The 16,045-nt window shown below is 51.2% G+C and overlaps 2 protein-coding genes across 2 annotated transcripts in view; one reads left to right on the forward strand and one right to left on the reverse strand.

The window, feature by feature from the left end:
• Positions 1–4,267, forward strand: part of TMEM208 (transmembrane protein 208) — a 5,325-nt gene extending 1,058 nt beyond the window's left edge. The window contains exons 5-6 of the mRNA XM_008638733.2: positions 2,688–2,772; positions 3,815–4,267. Of these exons, the coding sequence (XP_008636955.1) occupies positions 2,688–2,772; positions 3,815–3,952 (223 nt within the window). The 3' untranslated portion in view covers positions 3,953–4,267. The remainder of the gene's footprint in view (positions 1–2,687; positions 2,773–3,814) is intronic.
• A 629-nt stretch (positions 4,268–4,896) lies between these two features.
• On the reverse strand, positions 4,897–16,039 carry KIAA0895L (KIAA0895 like). The gene is made up of 8 exons (XM_017740960.1): positions 16,005–16,039; positions 11,873–12,016; positions 9,913–10,097; positions 9,731–9,812; positions 7,793–7,925; positions 7,089–7,394; positions 6,218–6,315; positions 4,897–5,706 (listed from the first exon to the last, which is right to left on the reverse strand). Exons 2-8 carry the CDS (start codon positions 11,897–11,899, stop codon positions 5,542–5,544), a joined length of 996 nt encoding a protein of 331 aa, XP_017596449.1. The 5' UTR covers positions 11,900–12,016; positions 16,005–16,039; the 3' UTR covers positions 4,897–5,541.
• Between the last annotated feature and the right edge of the window lie 6 nt (positions 16,040–16,045).

The raw sequence follows: 16,045 nt of genomic DNA on the forward strand, positions 1-16,045 counted from the left end.
CAGCAGGAGTAGTTTACAGTCATCTTTCAGTTAACAAACAGCACTGACGTGCACACTGCTGCAGCACACAGTGATATGTATTTTCTTTTTAAACTGGCATTGCAGGTAATGCTTGACAGAGCAGAAGGGCACGTGCTGCCAGTTACCCCATCCTGGCTGCAAACTCATCATGGCTTGAAGTACTCTACACACTAATAATCCTCTCCTCTATCTCAGCCAGCTCCTGTCACCTCCTCAGCCACTTCTGTGCCCCACGCTTGTGCATTCTTCATGTCTCTCTGCAGACAGCACCAAGTGTTTGCCTGTCCTGTGTTCTTGGCAAAACTGTCTTTTTCTTGGTCAAGGAATGCCACAGTATTGTAGGAAACACTGTAGTAATTCCTGCAAAGCGCTGCTGAATAAAATTAGGAGACAGCAGCACTGGTACCGCAGAAATACCTTCTAGATTTACGTGTTTTCCAGCAGCAAGCCTCAAACTAGTTATAGAAAATTGCCAGGTAGTTGTGGACACATTGGGCTTTGCTCTCTATCCTCCCTGCCCTCAGCCTCTCCCCGTTGGCCCAGCCTGTGCTGGGGATCTTCAGTGTGTGCTCAGCAAGGTGCTGGGGTCCTTGGCTCCTTCCTCCCGTGTCTTTGGCCTGCAGTTCCAGGTTTACCTCTGTCCTTCCCTTGCTGCCAGGCTTTTGAAGAAGCACAGTGGAGCCTTATTTCCAGCTGAGCCCTCTGTGTTGTGTCAGGTGTTCTCATGCTGTCAGGGTCATACATTGATGTATATAGTTTTATTAACATAAGTTTTGATTTTTGCTTGGGGATGTTATCAGCAGGCAGTGGGGAACAGAACCTGCTGTCTCTGCACAGAATGAGCTCTCATGGTGTGTTTGGGTTGGTGGAATGGTACCTTTTCTGCCTGCAGCAGGAGTGACTGAGATGTCTGGTGCAGGAGACTCAGACGAGGGACAAGGTGGCCAGGAGGAGAGGGGGTGTGACTTTACCCCCCTCTTCGTTTCCATGCTGGTCAGCCAAGTGTTTTTCTCCCATTTTACACTGGTTTGGCTCTCTAGAGTGGAATTGCGAAATATTTTGAATACCTTTTTAGTGAAACACAATGTGGGACAGTCAAAGAGAGAAAATACAGAAGTTTGATGTTTGAGGTGTGCTCCTGGTTGTGGAAGATGCCTCTGGGAGTTGTGGAAGGCACTGAGACAGAGTGCCTGATAACTGCCCTCTGTGTGTGTGATGGTGCTGTCAGGGGAAGTGACTGACAGGAGGCAGCACAGGGATCCCAGTACCTGCTGTGAAAAGGTGACAGGCACAGCCATAGCACTGCTGCAGTCCTGGTTGCAGATGTGCTTCCCTTGCTACTGAGGCAGAGAGGTTTTTCTGCCTGAGCAGTTGGGGTAGGGTTTATGACACATTAAAATGAATTAATGCTTATCTGAGGCATGGGCTATGCAAAACACGGGAGGCAGAGCTCTAAAAGCAAAACCTTCAGAGCTGAAGTTCCCATCCTTACCCTGTACCTCTAAATTACCTCTCTGGGGATCAGGGAACCACCCTAGGCTAGCAGTTACTTCAGAAAGCAGTGGATGTTTTCCAGCCTCTCAGCTGCCTGTGCTGCAGCTGATTAATGCTGCTCCTTTGGAGCTTCTTCTGGAGCACTCTGGATTTCATGGCATTTCTCTCATGCTTTCTGTCGCTGAAATGGATGCTTTGTGTTGCTCTGGGGTTGAGGATGGCCCATCCTGCTGGTCTCTGGGAGAGTTGGGTTTGGTGGGAGCTCTGTCTTCACCCCTCTGTGGCCTCTGGTAATACTAGAGGTCACTGAACCCTTAGTGTCTTGTGCTAGAGCTGTTAATGGTGGATTCTGCAGTGCTTGAGTCAATGTTGTTTTTGCCATTGCCTTTGTTTTCTTGTCTGTTCTTGGATGTGACTCAAGGGTTTTTTATTCCAGCAGATGATTTAACCAGAGTGAGAGTTGGCCTTTTTTCTAAACCTTCATGGCACTCCCCGAGGCTTGTGTTGAAAAACTAATACCTGTTTACCTCTCCTGGGTGTCAGATCCCCTGAGGGTGGTGGTTGAGGTGTGGGCAGCTTATTCCCCTCCAAAGCTGCTCCCAGCTATGCCTCAGGCTGGCATGGAAGAGCCGGAGTCAGATAAGCAGGAGGGGAGGAGAAGCTGTCTGTTGCTGTAGCTCAGCTTGCGGTGTGCTTGTCCTGCGGTGACCCCGAGTGTGTCTGTCAGCCTGTGAAATGGCACAGGGAATGGCTCCCTTCGGCACAGCCAGTCGTGAGCAGTTACACTTCATGTCATGATAGGTGTCAAATCAGTGAGTGCTGGCTGCTGTTTCAGCTGTGGGGGTGGGGGGTGGTTTTGTTGCTGATTTCCAACCCCCAGCAATTCCTTAGCTTTCTCAACGTTCTTTTTTCAGAGTTCATCTCTTTTAATTCATCAGAGTATTTTGCTGTTGTTGTTTGTTTACTGCTCTGATTCTTCTCGATAACTGTGTGTGGCAAAGCAGGGACAACAAAACGCAGGGACAGTCCCTGGGTTGGGCAGGGTCGCTCCCCAGAGGCAGTGCAGACCGTGCTGGCAGAGCAGCTGCAGATTGTGCTGGCAGAGGAGACTGTGCTGCCGTGTTTGGCAGGGGTTGGAATGAAAGCTTAATGCTTTGCTTTTCTTCCCTCAGGCACCTCAAGGATGTGATCCTGCTGACAGCTATAGTCCAAGTGCTGAGCTGCTTCTCGCTCTACATCTGGTACTTCTGGCTCTTGGTAAGCCCTAGCCCCTGCTGTTTCCCATCTTGCTCTGCACTGTTGTTTTTCCCTGTCTTCAGGATGGAGGACATTATTTATCCATTTCATTTCAGTGTCCTGTTTCAGGCCTGAACTATTTTCTGATATGTTTTTTAATCTCTTTGTCAAATCTTGTTAAAAATGAGGCCACACAAAGCAAAGAAGTCGTGATCCCTGTGAATAAACCACGCAAAAACTAGGCTGGCCTTTGTCTTTCCCTCTGGTCCCATGAAAGGGCAACAAGCAACATGAGGCAGATCAAAGCTGTCTTGGTGCACAGAGTCTTTCTGTGTCTGGAACAAACAGTATTTCTTCTTGTTTGGCTTTTTCATCCATTCAGCATGGACCAAGGCTGGGATCTGCTGGACACTGTGCCTCTGGGTAGATAAAATGCTATAGGCTTTCATTCCCCATAACACACCAAACTCTTTCTGCTCCTGAAACATTTTTCATGTGCCTCCAGCTAAAACTGCTTGTGCAGAAGGAGAAAAACATCTCCATTTAGTTAAAAAATCCCACAGTTGCTTTGAGGATATCCCACAAAGGTACAGAAGGCAATTGTGGGAGCATGGAAGGTTATCCCAGTTCAGTCCTTGATCTCATTTCAGTCCTCACCCACAAATTTCTCTCTAGCTGGCCTGGCAGAGGGCAGCCTAGATTTGGCTGTCCCCTGGAGACCATCTGGATTGCTTTTTTAATAAATTCAGAGAAATGTGGGTGTATTTTCCAAAGGAAGGAGAGGCGGAATGTCTGGACAGTTGGATCCCTCTGGGTAATTCAGACCTGATTGCTGGGATTTCCGTGTATGAAGCCTGAGGACTGTATATGTTCCTCAGCCACGACATGAACTCAGGCCATTTATTTTGGACGCCTGCCACTGCCTTTGATTTCCGTGCACCCTGAGATGCCTCTGATCCAGCTGCTTTGTCCTCCTCAGAAGGACTGGCCCTACTGCCCACAGCACCCCCTCTGCCAGCACTGTTCCCAGAGTGACCGAGTTTGTGCCACGTGTGTTTTGCAGGCTCCGGGGCGCGCTCTCTACCTCCTGTGGGTGAACATCCTGGGGCCCTGGTTCACAGCCGAGTCCTCGCCCGCCGCTCAGGAGCCAAACGAGAAGAAGCAGCGCCGACAGGAACGCCGACAGATGAAGCGCTTCTAGCCCTGCCTGGGGACAGATCAACACCCTCTCCCATCTCCATGCTGTTATTTCATCAGGGATGTGACCAAAACCAATCCGAAACCACCACAGTAGCTCTGTTGCCCTCTGTCACTGCTGCCATTCCGCCAAAAAGGCCGCAAGAGACTTCCTCTGGTTGGGTCTTAGCACAGGCTGAGGCCTTGCTCCTTGGGCTGACAAGGGGGTGATGCTGGGATGTGTGTAAATATCTTTTTAAAGCAGTGCTGTATCGCGTTCAGGGTTGGGGAGTGCAATGTTGGAGGAAATAATACATTAAAGAGCAGAGTCTTAATGGACCGTGCTGGCAGTGGGTTCATGTAGGGGAGCTGTGAAAAGTGCCAGCATATTTTTGGAGAGCTGGACCAGAGGGGAGCAGAATCCCCAAAGGTAAGTGCTCTCCTCCCTTTCCTAAGCTTGGTCTGTGCTGCCCTGCCTGCCACAGCCTCTGCACCCTGTGCAGAAACTGCAGCTGCCCTGAAGGATCAGGAGTGAGGGGCAGCTGGGGATGCTGTGAACAGGGCTTGCAGCCAAACTTGGAGCTTTTGGGATTGAGCCTGAACTCACTGGAGCCACAGATTGGCCTGTGCTACCTTTGTAGGAGCTCAGTGGGATGTAAGACAAGAAGCTGTGGGGTTGGCTTGGTTTGTTTTGTTTTTTTAAGACTCTACTCCCAGGGGGGCCATGACGGCTGCAGAGTTCATGTGTTAAGAGACCAGGAACAGCTCATGCCAGTTTTTACTTTTGCCTGCTTTGATTTACTGATGTCCCTGCCCAGTATGTTGTTTGTCACACTCCATGACTCCTTCCAGCCCCTGACGCACCAGCTCAGACCACACAGCTTTGCCTGTGCCAGCAAGAGGCACAGTGGGTGTTCACAGTGGTGCCAGGCTGGTTTTTGATGCTATCCACAACCTTTTGCCCACACGTCTTTTCCATTATGTCACCTTTATTACACACTTTTTCCTAACATCAAGCCCAATCCCCACCCTGAGTCCTCAAAGCCAGGCAGGGTGGCTGTAGTTGGGGTGCAGAGCTGGGTGGAGATTGGTAATGGGGGATTAAAGTCCGTCCTGCTGCTGGTCGGGGACATGAGGGAAGGGGCAGGGAGCAGAAAAGGCATCCTTGGGGCAATCTGTGGGTGCAGTCCAGCCCTTATTCCCTGCCAGGCACAGCCCAGAGCCCCCAGCCCCGCCTGCTGGCCCCAGGTTAGGTGCCTGTGCAGTGATGGGAGCACTCCCAGTACCCTATGGAAGTGCCCCCATTGCAACTCCCCCAGCACAGCCTTCTGCACTTGGGGACCAGCACATTGCCCCAGCTCCGCCCTCGCTCCCCCTGAACCCTCTTCTCTGGCTCCCCAAAGCCACGTGGAGCCACACAGCCGTCCCCAAAATACACGGGGACGATGTAGGGGACACATCAACACAACCACACGGGCCCTCGGCCGCGCTACCCTAGACAGCGGTACATGCACTGCGCCCGCCTCGGGCTCTGCCCTCTGCTCCAGCCCCAATAAATACCCAATAAACAGCACCAGTTACACCCTTGGGGTGCTGGTTTGGGGGAGGTGCCCCTCAGTCAGGCAGCAGCTGCTCCAGCTCCTCCTCATTCAGGCCATTGGTGGTGACAATGTGATCCAGCTGCTTCATGTACCGCTCCAGATCCTGCATGAAATGGGGGATGCGGGCCTTCTCCAGGACCCCAAATTTCTTCAGCCGATTCACATCTTCATAGGACACCTGGCGGGAAGCACGGAGATGGGGTCAGTCCCCTCCCTCCTAAACCCTGGCAGGCGCCATGGGGGGCATCTGGTCCCCTTGCAGCCCCCCTGGCTCACCCCCCCCCAACTGCCCAAACATCCCTCTGGCTGTGGGGAGGCAGTGGAAGAGCTGCTGGGAGTGTGGGATTTGCAAGGATTTGTGGGTTTGGTAATTTTCGGTCACTGCAAGGACAGGTGACAGCAGGACTGCTGTGGCCAAGGGCCAGAAAGGCTTAACCTGCTGGGTTAAGCCTCTTCCCAAAGGTCTCCTACAGAGGATTATGGATTGTCCTGTCCTTCCTTGCATCCTACCCAGCACAGCCTTTCCCTGCTACACAGAGACCCATAAGCCCAGGGAAAGGCAAAGAGCTGAAGGGGTGCCAGGTGAGGGCTGGTTTTTGGGAAGCCATGAGATCGAGGGAGCCCGAGTGAGCTTTGGGATGGGATGGTGAGATCAGCCACTCCCTGCCCACCCTCACCCTGGCTGTTACCTTTCCAAGTGCAGCCAGCAGTGGGAAGTCAATGGTCTGCCGATGGCGCAGGATGCGGAGAATCCCATCCAGGTACACCTGGTCCTTACTGAAACAGCCTGGAACAGCAGAAAATGCCTGGGAGAGGGCTCCTGGCTTCCCACGGCCCTCCACTTGCCTGAACGTTTGCTGACCACAATAACCAGAATGAGGGCACTGACCACAAGTGTGCCAGGGCTCAGGACTGCTGGGTCCCAAGGGATGAGCGCTGGGGAGGCAGCTGGGTGCAGTGAGAGCCACCAACCCCACTGGATTATTCTCACACTTCTTCCCAAGTATCTTTTTTAAGGGTAAACCACTGCAAGCATCCAGATGTATCCACAGTAACGCTCATTTTTCCTCTCCTTTGCCTGCTGCTTCCCCAAGAGCTTGTGTGAGTCGCTCCCATGGGACAGGGAGAGTGGTGCTGGGGATGGGGAGGGATGCAGGGACTGGCTGCTGTGGCTGTGTTGGGAGGAAAGGGTTAAAAGCAAAACACTGATCTGGAGGATTGTAAATTGCTCAAGTGACCTTGCACCTGGGTGGAACTCTTGATAAGCCTGTGAACAGCAGGCTAGTGATCCTCTGATCTTGTGTTCCTCTGCCCAGGTGTTGGGTGTTGCTCTGGGGTTCCCCCGATTAGCAAGGTAATGAAAATAAATTTACTCTTTGTGTTCTAGCCATAAGTTTGTGCCTGTTCTGTCTGCCTGTGCCAACTCACAACCTACAGGACTGGTGATGCTCAACCCACACAGTAGCAGAACATACCCACCCTCTGTTTTTTCTTAAAAAACAGACAAAGAAAATAAATAAAATTCCTCCCAAAACTCAATTCACACCCGCCAAGTGGTACCTGGCTGTGAGGTGTCCGTCTGGCCCCGCTTTGCCCGCACACAGTACTCCCACCGGACACCAGCATCCTGCACATACTGCTCCAGGTCCTGGAAGAGGGCGGAGAAGGAGAGGCGGCTGGCCCGCTCGATGGTGTAGTAGAGCAGGGCTGCCCGCCACAGGAAGGGCTGCTTGCGGAACAGGACACTGTGCAGGCTGGCCAAGCCTTCCTCCGTGGGGTTGGCAGGCTTCAGGCTGTATTGCTTGCGGCCCTCGGAGCTGTGCCAGGGCTGGCGGGTGTTGTTGACTCCCCGGATGTAGTGGGTGCCTGCGGAGGGGGGACAGGAGTGAGTGCCATCAGCCACAGCTCCAGAGAGCCCGACTCCCACCCTACCCATCCCAAGTCGCTGGGGTTGGGGCCAAATCCCAGCACCCATCAGTGCCTGCTCCAGTCTCGGCTGGTGATGATGGCATGGGACATCTGTTTGCTCCAGTGCCCAAGGGGAGGCCAGGACATAGATAAACAGGCGGGTGCCCAACACCCCTGCTTTGCACGCAGTGAGGGATCCAGGTGGCCTCAGCCCCTTCCAAAACCTGCCCAGGAGTCACCCTCGAGGATCCCTCCTTGCAGGACCTGTGGGTACTGCCTTGCCCCAGGGCGTTACCCCAATGATGCTCACAGCATCTCCCCACTCTGCCCCCCACCCACAGCCACCCCCCACTGACCTATCTCGTGGCGCAGCATCCCCTCCAGCCAGTGCTGCCGGGCTCCGGCCAGGTTGATGGCCAGCGTGGGCCGGCTGTCCTCCACCATCATCACTGCTTGGGACAGGAGGTCATCGGTGAGCTGCACCACCACCTGCAGAAGAAGAAGGAGGAGGCAATGGCTATCAGCAGGGTCCTGGCTCTCAGCAGAGGCTGAGATGGTGGCAGATGGTCAGAAAAACCCACTGACACCACGGATGGCACCATTTGGCACTGCTGCACCATCACTGGATTGTGCTGCAGCTCCCCAGAGGAATGGCAGACAGGAAGAGCCATTGGGGGTGGGGGGGATAATGAGAGGAGAGAGATGATCTCATGCAGGGATGAAGTAGCTCCTTTAATCTCTTTACAGCCAACAAAGCTGACCAGGCACTGTGGGGGAGCAGGCAGCCTCCTCCAGCATCCCTCTGGCTCCAGCATCACCCTCCCCGGCTTGTTCCCAGGGGCTCCCCACACTTTTGTGGCTACACAGGATGGACATCCTCTGGAGACCTGCCTGGTCCCCCTTCTGCATCCCCACTGGCAATGGGATGGGGCAGCAACTCTGGCCATCAAAACAATCCCACTCTGAACACCCAACAGCACCTGCTTTGTAATGGCTCTGCATCCCCCAAGAAACATCTCCTGAAGGATCCAAAGCTCTAGCTCCATTTTCATGGACTCCTCCACAGATTCTCCCATTTGAGGCTTCAAGACATGAACAGTGAGGATGAGTCCATGCCAGTCCACCCTCACAGGAGGAACCATGTGTGCTGGCCACAATTCACAGCAGGGATGGGCACTACATGTGCAGGACTACTCAGCATCTTTATACAGGCAAAACTGGTATTTTGAGAAACCTGGATATCACAGGTGCTGGAGCCAAGAGAGCTGCCCTCCATGAGTTAATGTGCCAGCCAAACAGCACTTTCTGACTACCTAACTTCAGATCTGCAGCAACTCAAAGCAGCAGCATCACCAAAGGAGATGGTCCCTGGGAACTCTTGCATCAGAGGTTTGGCAGTGGCAAACCTCAGGATAGCAATCAAAATCCCCTACATACTTATTAACTCCACAAACCATCTATCATTTCACAGCTGACACTCTTCAGGATGAAAACACATGCACATGTTACTACATGACAATTCTTCTCTTATTAAAAAAAAAGAGAGGAGACTGAATTGGTTTGCTTTAATTCAGATTTATTATTATTATTATCATTGTTATTATTATTAATTATGAAAGCCAAAAGTGCAACCTAACAGAGTCCACCGCTGAGCAAACAAACAGCATAAAATACTTACAGTGCAACTGCTTACCTGGGTTAAAATATACCAGCGTGGAATGGAATCCCTCCAATGCTGAGAAGAGAGCTGCCAGATCACCTCTGACTCCTTGTGTAGAACCAGCCATCCAGGAGCAATGGAAAGGGACTCTGGGCATTGCCAGAGACCACAGCTTCTTACACTGCCCACTGCAGCCCTTCTCCTGCTGCAACAGCCCATCCTGCTGAGCAGCACCACTAGCCTTGTTTAGGGACCCTCCAGCTTTGCAGATACAACCAGGGCTGCAACTCCAGCCAAAATCCTTCTTCTGGAGCAGCAGCATCTCTCAGTCTGTGAGCTCTCTCATTCTGAGCAGCATCCCCAGTGCATCCTTGTGGTCCATGCTTCTGCTCAGCTTTTGTGAATGCACTGATGGAGAAAGAGCTCATCCCAAGGAACCAAGGGAAGGCTTCTGGTGGTCCCCATGGCACCGGGGTGTAGGTTCCTGTCTCTCCCCAGCAACCCGGCACTGCTCAGGACCTCTGACACTGAGCAAGCAGCTCAGAGGTAGAGGGACACCACTGATGGGATCCCAGGAGACACTGTTTAGGCTGACAACACTCCACAACCCCAGGGATTGCCATGCAGCACTTACCAGTGGGGCCAGATGTTTCTCTGCTGCAAGCTGTGAGCCCACTGAAATGCATATGGAAACCTCCAGCAGCATCACGTCTGTCCTGAGTCAGAAGAAAAGCAGAACAGCTTCAGGATCTGCAGCTCGGACCCCGACAAAGCAGCTTTTGAGGGCACAAAGTTAATTTCAGCATGAACACTTACCCAGGAGCGCGCTGCCTGCGGTGCTGGAAGCGGGATCCTGCCTTCGCCGATCGGTGCTGGGGACAAAGGGCAGCTGCAGTGGCTGCCACCAGCCTGGCCACGCTGCCTGCCAGGACTGCCTGTGGGCAGGGACGCACCAGCTGCTCGTGCTCTGGGCTACTGCTATCCCCACACGAGTTTCTTCTCTTTTAAGCAAGCCATCACGATTAGTGCATATCAGGGAAGCAAAGGGCACGGCAGAACAGACAGGGCACAGATGGTGAAAGTCAGGAATCAGAGATACAGGTGCAGGGAGGGAAATACACGCCTGAAACCACCCAGTTCCCCGACAGGGTGTGAGATTATCAGTGATGCAGAAGTTTCAACAAGTGTTGGTCTTGTATAGGGAGCAAGCTCTGCCAACATCGCTGTATCGAGGGCAGGTGAAACCCTTCTCTCTTCCCTACCCCAGACACATCCAGCAAAATTTCCAATGGATAGAAAGGAACAAACCAATGCTTTCATTGTTTTAAGAGCACTTATCAAAAGTCCCAGATAAAACAGCCACACTGATGTGCAAACAGTGACTGAACCCTGCATTGCCTTGAATCACAGAATGTCCTGAGTTGGAAGGGACCCACGAGGTTCATTGAGTCCAACCCCTAATAGCTCTGAACACAGAGACAATTACACAGGGCTGGAAGGATGCCAGTTGTACACTAATATGTAAGAAAATCGATGGCTTTCTGCCTAGCCAGAGCTCAATTAATGAAGAAGAGAATAGCTGAACTTAATCAATTAATAAACCTAAGAGAGAGAGCTCAACTATCAAGTTATAAGTGCAGGTCTGTAAGGCTGGCAGCTGCTTGGCTGGGTATTGGAACTGGCTCTAGGCACTCAAAGGCAGATGAATTATAGGGAAACATCTGCAGAAATCCTTTCTGTCCCAAGCAAAGGCTTAGGAGGACCAAGGTGCCAAATCCACATCCGAGGAACACCCTCACGAGGCATCAGGGCAAACCAAGGGTGCTTGAGGAGGAACGTCCTTGGGCAGGAGGGACCTCAGGAAAAAAAAATCCTGCTTGTGCATGCATGGAATGCACTGGGTACCACTGGGCGAGGTGATGCTTTGGAGAAATGCTCATCATAACCCTCTTTGGAGACAGAGGTGAAAAATCAGAGGTAGGAAATAGAGTCTGGCCAAGCAGCCCCACCCCAGCCAGCACTGCACAGTCCCTGCCCTGCAGCCAACAGCCCCAGGAAGCCATGCAAGCCAACCCACGCAAAGCCAGGTCCAGAAATCCTTCCCAGACCTTGAACCCAGGACAGTGGAAGTGTTTTGCCTACACCTTGCTGGCATAAGGGGAAAAAAAAGCTCCTTAACGGCAGCCGTGGGATGTCCCATGCTGGATGCTGTGCGGGGTGCAGAGAAACCAGGTTAAGAGATGCTGAACTTCTCCCCTGGCTCCATCCCAAATGGCTACTGTTGTATCTTAACCACGTATTTCCCAGCCTTAAGACCCGAGCCTGGGGTTTCAAAGCACCATAACGCAGCACACCTCGCAGGGCAGCAGGAAATCTCTTCCCCTGGCTTTGCTTTAGGACATGTGGGTTAAGGCAGCTGTTGGAGAAGTCTGCCCTCCCACTGCCAACAGCAAGAGATGATTTCCTGACAGTAATTGATGCCTCATGCACATGGCAAAAGGCTCCTGGCATGGCCACACAGTCAAGCAGCAGCTCCTCCCTCTCTCTCGAGCACAGAAGGGAGATACACATGGAAAACATCACAGGACGTTTGTGGGGAACCAGCACCCATGTCCTAAAGCCAGGGTATGGTGAAGCTGGAGGTGAAAGGACACCACTGCTCAGAGCAGAAAAGTTTCCTCTTTGTAACCAAAACATTTCTTAATCTGAGTCCTTTTTATCAGAAAATAAATATTTTTCTGTATTTTACAAGTGATAAAGGAGGGACACGGATTACCTCTCCCACACAGCCTTCCTTCTGCATGTACTTTCGGATCACAGACCAGATCTGGCACTTGCTCAGCAGCCTCCCGCCCGTGGCGACCTCAAAGCTCTCATAGGTCCCGTACTTCTCCAGGACAGTACGAATGATCCTGATGGCCTGTGGCACGCAGAAAGTACAAACATAAGCACAAACACCTCCCCACTTATAAATACACCCTAAAATCCCACGTGCAACAAACCCAGTGAAGATAACCCCTGATTAACGCCTCTAAAATGTGATGTGGTTTTACAAGACCTAAAAAACCAAGGAGACTGAGCCAGCTGGAGGTGGCCACCAGGACAGAGGGACACTTCACACAATCAACATGACCCCACAGCATATTCTTTCTGCTTTTTGTCACCCTTGCAGGCATCTCTTGTGGGAATGGGGCAAAGCAGAAGCGAAACTGCATCATCGCGGTGTGGTTAAATCCATGATTATTTTCAATCTTTTCTGCTCTCAGTTCTCCTTGCAAACTCTGGTGCTTGCACAAAGACCTCTGGCTTCTCAGCTTGCTTTTTACTCCCAGAGTTTCTTACTCCAGGGCTAAATTCCAAGCTCAGCAGTGATGCTATTCATCACCCTCTGCAGTGATGCTGCTTCAAACAGAGTCTCAGCACCACCAGCCTGCTGCACACCCAGCAGCCTTCTAATAAAAGCATCACGTGCTCCATTATTCACATTAACATTTATGGAGCATCTATAAAATACGAACATTTATTAGCACATTTCCTCCCCAAAAGGTGTGTTTCCATTGTGGATATTTTCAAGCCATTACTTTCTCCCATCATTGGAATATATATTAATATATTAGTATAATATTAATATAATATTAATATTATATTAGTACATAATCCAAAGCAGATGACTTTCAACCAGTTCTGGAGGTTTTCCAGCAGTTTTACTGCATCTGCAAACCTGGCTGGGTTGCTGCCAAGCTTCCCAGCCCAGGACCAATTGTTGCCCCTCCCTAGTCCCTGAAGTTACCCAGGATCAGGAGATGGGTGCTCACCACCAGTACTGGTGCTCAAATCATTCAACACGCCGTAAGACAAGAGGAAATGGCTCAAGTTGTGCCAGGGGAGGTTTAAGTTGGGTATTATGAAAAATTTCTTCATGGACAGGGTTGTCAAGCACTAGAACGGGCTGCCCAGGGTAGTGGTGGAGTCACCATCCCTGGAGGTATTTAAAATATGTAGATGTGGCACTTGGGGACACAGTTTAGTGGTGGGATTGGCAGTGCTGAATTAACAGCTGGACTTGATCTTAAGGGTCTTAACCCATCTAAACAATTCATGATCCTAAGAGGGGCTTTAGGTCTGCATCTGGTCAGCAACCTCCTCCATCCCTGCAGAAGGTCCTGATTTTCCTTCCCTGGACAGTTTTCACAGCTGGTTTTTATTCTCAAGTCACTTATGGTGTCTTTCCAGGAGAAGCTGTGCATAATTTTTCTGTTGTCTGTTTTGTTTTCTGGGGGGTTGGGGTAGGGTTTTTTGGGGGTTTTTTGCTGAATAATCAGGCTCATTTTTACAGCACTGCAAGGTACCTCCAGCTGACCACGGCAGAAAAAGGACCTTTCATCCTCCCACCTCTGCTCAGCCACTTGCTCTCTCTCCTCCCAGGGGACCCAAATCACTGAGCCAAGAGAAACCCAGCACAGCTGGTGCCCAGGAGTAAGACAACCAAAGAGTTCTTCCCCAACCCTCAGAGCACATCCTGGCAAGCAAAATTCCTGAGATTCCAAGTTTAATGTTCTGAGCATCCCCAAATCATGCACCCACCATATGCAGTGGGATAACAAATCCTCCAGCCCCAGCTCTGTGCTGGTGCCACTCAAATTCACATGACAAACCAGGGATGTGATCTCCAGGATGATGAGCCTCCACGGGGCTGGAAGAGTCCTCCTGGTTTATTTAAGTTTTCTGTTAAAAAAATAAAATAACCCCCCAAGTACATGCAGAGCACATGCAGGGAGCTGGTGCTGGTTTGTCTGCTTGTGTCCAAGGATGCTGACTTAGCAAAACGTCTCACTTATTTATGATCAATGAAGGTCTTTGAAAATAAAAGCAGTTTATAGAGCTAAGAGTTAGCTGGCAAGGAAAAATGCTTCCCAAAATAAAAGAGACTGGAAGGAGGTTACTGCAGGGTAAGAGCAAAGGAACAGTGCCATGAATGCTGTCCCATCGGACCGTCACCGGAACACTTGGAGAAACATTGGCAGAAACACTCAACACTTGATATCTCTTGCAAAAGCTTTCACAATCCACAGTGGTTACAAACCCTTAATTCCACTCACTCAAAGCACTGCCCAGAGAAAAATAATCGGAATGATCCATCTTTTACTCTGCTGCAAGTCAGCTGCACCAAAGGAGAAAGCACAGGGTGAAAGAGCTCTGAGCAACTCATTTAATGCCCGACTCTGGGAGTAAAACACAGGAGGGAAATGCCGAAAGCTGGCGAGGTCTGCAGGCGTCAGTGTCTCCCCTGCAAGAGCCTCGCTGGCACCACTTTATCTGGGGCAGAGGTACGGCACACACCAGGAATGACAAACTGCTTAGAAAGCTGTTTACAGAAAGGGCCTGAATCATCTGGATAATAATCCAGGCAGAGACACAGGCAGTGATGCGGGAATAAGTAAACATTCAAAGAACAATAAATAAATCAGTGAAGAAATTGTTATTTGAGCAAGGAATTCCCGACTGAGAGGTGCAAAGAAACACCTCTGGCGTGCCAGTCTGAATTCAGGATAAGAGGGGGTTTTTATCTGCTCACTTGTTTATGTGGCAGAAAGGATGCTCTTCCCTGAGGCAGGATGCTCACTCCCAGGTGCAAACTAGTTTTGGGACACGGCCAGGCTCCCAGCTCCAAGCAAGAGGTGAAGGCACAGAGCAGCTCTACTCCTGCATCCACAAAAGGCTTGTTTGTGGGCAGAGCACCCTGAAAGCACACTCCTGCCTCTTCTCTCCTGTTGAATGACCAGGAGCTGTTTTCTCAGTGCCATCCCCATGGCAGAGAGAAACTCACAAACATTTCAGTAGGGTATAAGCCATGGAAACAGTTAAGCAAAATAATACAGACTCCTTAAGTGGAGTCTACACCAATTAATATCATTACTGACCATGTTTGCTGATGCCTTAAGGATGCTACCACACTGGACAACCTTTAGGCCTTCCCAAAAAAAAGCCAGACTCAACCGCCAGGTCATTCACGCTAAGGACCACTTCCCATGCTGTCACTCATGTGCTCCAGCTCCTTCACAGTTATTTCTACAGCAGCAAGTGCAAAAACATACCAGCAAGGTGTCTCCGATGGAGCACAGCTGTCAGCATAAGCAGGAGCCAGTTTGATCATAGAAACACAGACTGGTTTGGGTGGAAAGGGACATTTAAGATAATTTCGTGCCAATCCTCCTCCATGGGCTGGGACGGCTTCCACTAGACCAGGCTGCTCAAAGCTCCATCCAGCCTGGCCAGTGGGTATGGATGCTGGCAGCATCACCCAGCACCAGCATGACCCATGTCACCCACGGAGCATGTACCATTGCTGCAGGTAGGTGAGGTTACTAAGAACAGGTTTAAGAAATCATAGGGTGAGGGTGCTGAAGGCAAGATGCAAAAGGTGTTAAAGGGAGAGGGATCAGGAAGCAGCTGGGAAGGAAAGCACGCACATGGATAAGAGGGAATGGCATTAAATTGACAAAGGGTGGGTTTAAGTTGGACATTAGGAAGAAATTCTTCCCTGTGAGGGTGATGAGGCACTGGTACAGGTTGCCCAGAGAAGCTGTGGCTGTCCCATCCCTGGAAATGCTCAAGACCAGGTTGGATAGGACTTGGAGCAACCGATCTACTGGAAGATGTCACTGTCCACGGCAGGGTGTGTGGGGTAATTAGATGGTCTTTAAAATCCCTTCTAACCCAAACCATTCCAGAATTCTAGGACCATGCACCATCTCCTGGCCAGCCCCACCACGGAGCAGTCCCACCAGGACACATCCCGCTGGCATGTGAATACCCACACCCTCGCACCAGCCCACGGGCCGGCTGGGCTCCCTCCTTTCTCTTCCTCCTCCTTCCAGGCCGAGCATCCTCACCCGGCCCCGCCTCACCTGAGCCACGAAGCGGTCGGAGGCGGCCCCGTCACTGTCCA

Source organism: Corvus brachyrhynchos, unplaced genomic scaffold (genome assembly GCF_000691975.1).
Source record: "Corvus brachyrhynchos isolate BGI_N302 unplaced genomic scaffold, ASM69197v1 scaffold26, whole genome shotgun sequence".
NCBI lineage: Eukaryota > Metazoa > Chordata > Aves > Passeriformes > Corvidae > Corvus > Corvus brachyrhynchos.